Source organism: Xyrauchen texanus, chromosome 38 (assembly GCF_025860055.1).
Source record: "Xyrauchen texanus isolate HMW12.3.18 chromosome 38, RBS_HiC_50CHRs, whole genome shotgun sequence".
In the NCBI taxonomy this organism is placed as follows: domain Eukaryota; kingdom Metazoa; phylum Chordata; class Actinopteri; order Cypriniformes; family Catostomidae; genus Xyrauchen; species Xyrauchen texanus.
This window is the reverse complement of record NC_068313.1, coordinates 35,240,074-35,242,347: the sequence shown is the minus strand read 5'-3', so window position 1 is coordinate 35,242,347 and position 2,274 is coordinate 35,240,074. Positions and strand designations below refer to the sequence as shown.

Here is a 2,274-nt window from a genome sequence, read left to right as displayed (position 1 = left end):
GTAGCCCAGATCCTGACACATGGAGATGCGGATCGGGTCGCAGGTCATCTCCTCCTCGTCTCCAAATGCGTGCGCGAACCCAAACAGCGCCGTTATGAGCGTCAACAGCGCGAGACGGAACCGACCCATGACGATACCGACAACCCGGTGCATAAAATCCCTCCGAGTCACGGGAGCGCGGAATTCCGCACGGGCTTACCGGAGTTAAAACGCAACTGGCTAGAACTTTCTGAGCGTCTGCCAGGACAGAGGGAAGGGGGCGAGTTCGTTATAGGGGACAAATCCGTTAAAACCGTTAGTTCCGTTGAGGAATAAACCTCGCTAGCTTCCTTCTAGACCTATATAGCGGAACAAAATCCGCAATGGATCCTGTAGCGCTACAGTGTGTCTGTGGCGCAGTCGCGCGGGTTCTGCCTGGTTTAGTTCTAGACAGAGACGGGACAGCTGCCCCAGACCAGCGTCAGCCAATCAGAGCGTGAGATCGAGAATGGGGGCGGGGCTTATAGTGGCCACAATAACAACGCAGGACAGAAGAGAGAGCGAGCTGACTGTAAAACAAGAGTATTTTACACACACACACACACACACACACACACACACACACACACACACACACACAATTTGAAGCTTCCAGTGCAAAGGGAATATAATACAAATAATACTAAATAAATAATAGCCTAGTAATAACAGTAGCTACAACAATAGCAGTAATAATAATAATAGTAAATACAAAATATACAGAAATATATATTGACATACAGTGCATGTTATTTTCTTCTTGTTTTGATTAAAGCTAACAGTAAATGACAAAACCAGGAAATTCTTAACATTAATATATATATATATAGTTATTTAAGATATTGAGCCGTGTGTGCAGGACTCCAAACTCTGATTCGTGTGAAGAAAAGTTTCTGTTTTGGACAGTGATTTGGGGGTTCTGGACCCAGATTACAAGCGTTAGATTGACGGGTGTCCTCCCTCCGTTTCGCCTCAGTGGTCACTAACTATCAGAATAACTCCCAGCCTGAATCCCCCCTCTGCCCCCTGACCGACACCCGGCCTGCTCCCAACCCCCTCCCATGATCCGGGCGGGCAGAGGTCAGCAGTAATTAGCAGATTTTAAACGCTGAACCGGGATAGAGTAGACAAGCAGACTGGTATCCGTGGAGCAGCTATTAAAATGCTAATGAACTGATAGATGTGGTTGTAATGCTCTCTGGAAACCATCCCGGCAGCCCACGAGTCAGTTCAGTTCAGTTCTATCTGACTCAGTTTGACTCAAATTACTTTATTGTTACATCACCTTATTATGCTAAATGCCAACAATGTTGTTGCGCAGTGGTTCTCAACTGCTTTTGTATTTAATATTTATAATTAGCTTATATATATATATATATATATGTGTGTGTGTGTGTGTGTGTGTGTGTGTGTATATATTCATGGCTGGACTGGTAATCTGGCATACTGGCATGGCACTTTGGGGCCGATCAGGGGCTCCCAAAAAAATGGCCCGAATGGGCCGCTATAAGCTAAAATGAGCCGCCGCGTTATGCAGAACGGACCAAAAATGGCGCAAAAAAAAAAAAATATATATATATAAATATATGAAACAATTAAAGTCAATGGCAGGGCTGGATTGGTAATCTGGCATACCGGGCATTTTCCCGGTGGGCCGACTCACTTGGCGCCGATCAGAGGTGGACTGGCCAGCAGGAGAACCGAGGGGTCCGATGGGTCAGCCACGAAATGGGCCGAATGGGCCGCTATAAGCTAAAATGAGCCGGTGCGTTATGCAGAACAGACCACAAAACGGCGCCACAATATGCAGAAAAGGACAGCGAACATTTTGGGCCAGTTGCTATGTACAAACCTGGGCTGATTTCTCTTCCCAGCCCAGCCCTGTATGTGTGTGTGTATATATATATGAAACAATTAAAGTCAATGGCAGGGCTGGACTGGTAATCTGGCATACCGGGCATTTTCCCGGTGGGCCGACACACTTTTCAGGGGCATAATGGCCATCGGGAGACCCGAGCGGGCCGGTGGTTCGGCCGCAAAAACGCTGCGTTATGCAGAACGGACCACAATGCAGAAAAGGACAGCGACAGATTCGTCCTCCGCCATCCGGATTGAGGCGAGTCACTACGTAGTGATAAACGGCAACAATTAACGAAATAATTCGCTTCTAAAAAGCATGCAAAGTCCTTTTATGGATGCGCATGAGCTTAAGTGAATCAGTGAATCCTTTAAGCGAACTAGTTCATTCATGCTAAA

At 46.7% G+C, this 2,274-nt stretch overlaps 1 protein-coding gene across 1 annotated transcript in view; it reads right to left on the bottom strand.

Moving 5' to 3' along the window:
- The window catches only part of LOC127631640 (frizzled-4-like), a 9,148-nt gene extending 8,741 nt beyond the window's left edge, over window positions 1–407 (bottom strand). The window contains exon 1 of the mRNA XM_052109913.1: window positions 1–407. This exon is cut by the window's left edge and continues 111 nt beyond it. Within this exon, the coding sequence (XP_051965873.1) occupies window positions 1–153 (153 nt within the window). The 5' untranslated portion in view covers window positions 154–407.
- Window positions 408–2,274: the final 1,867 nt, after the last annotated feature.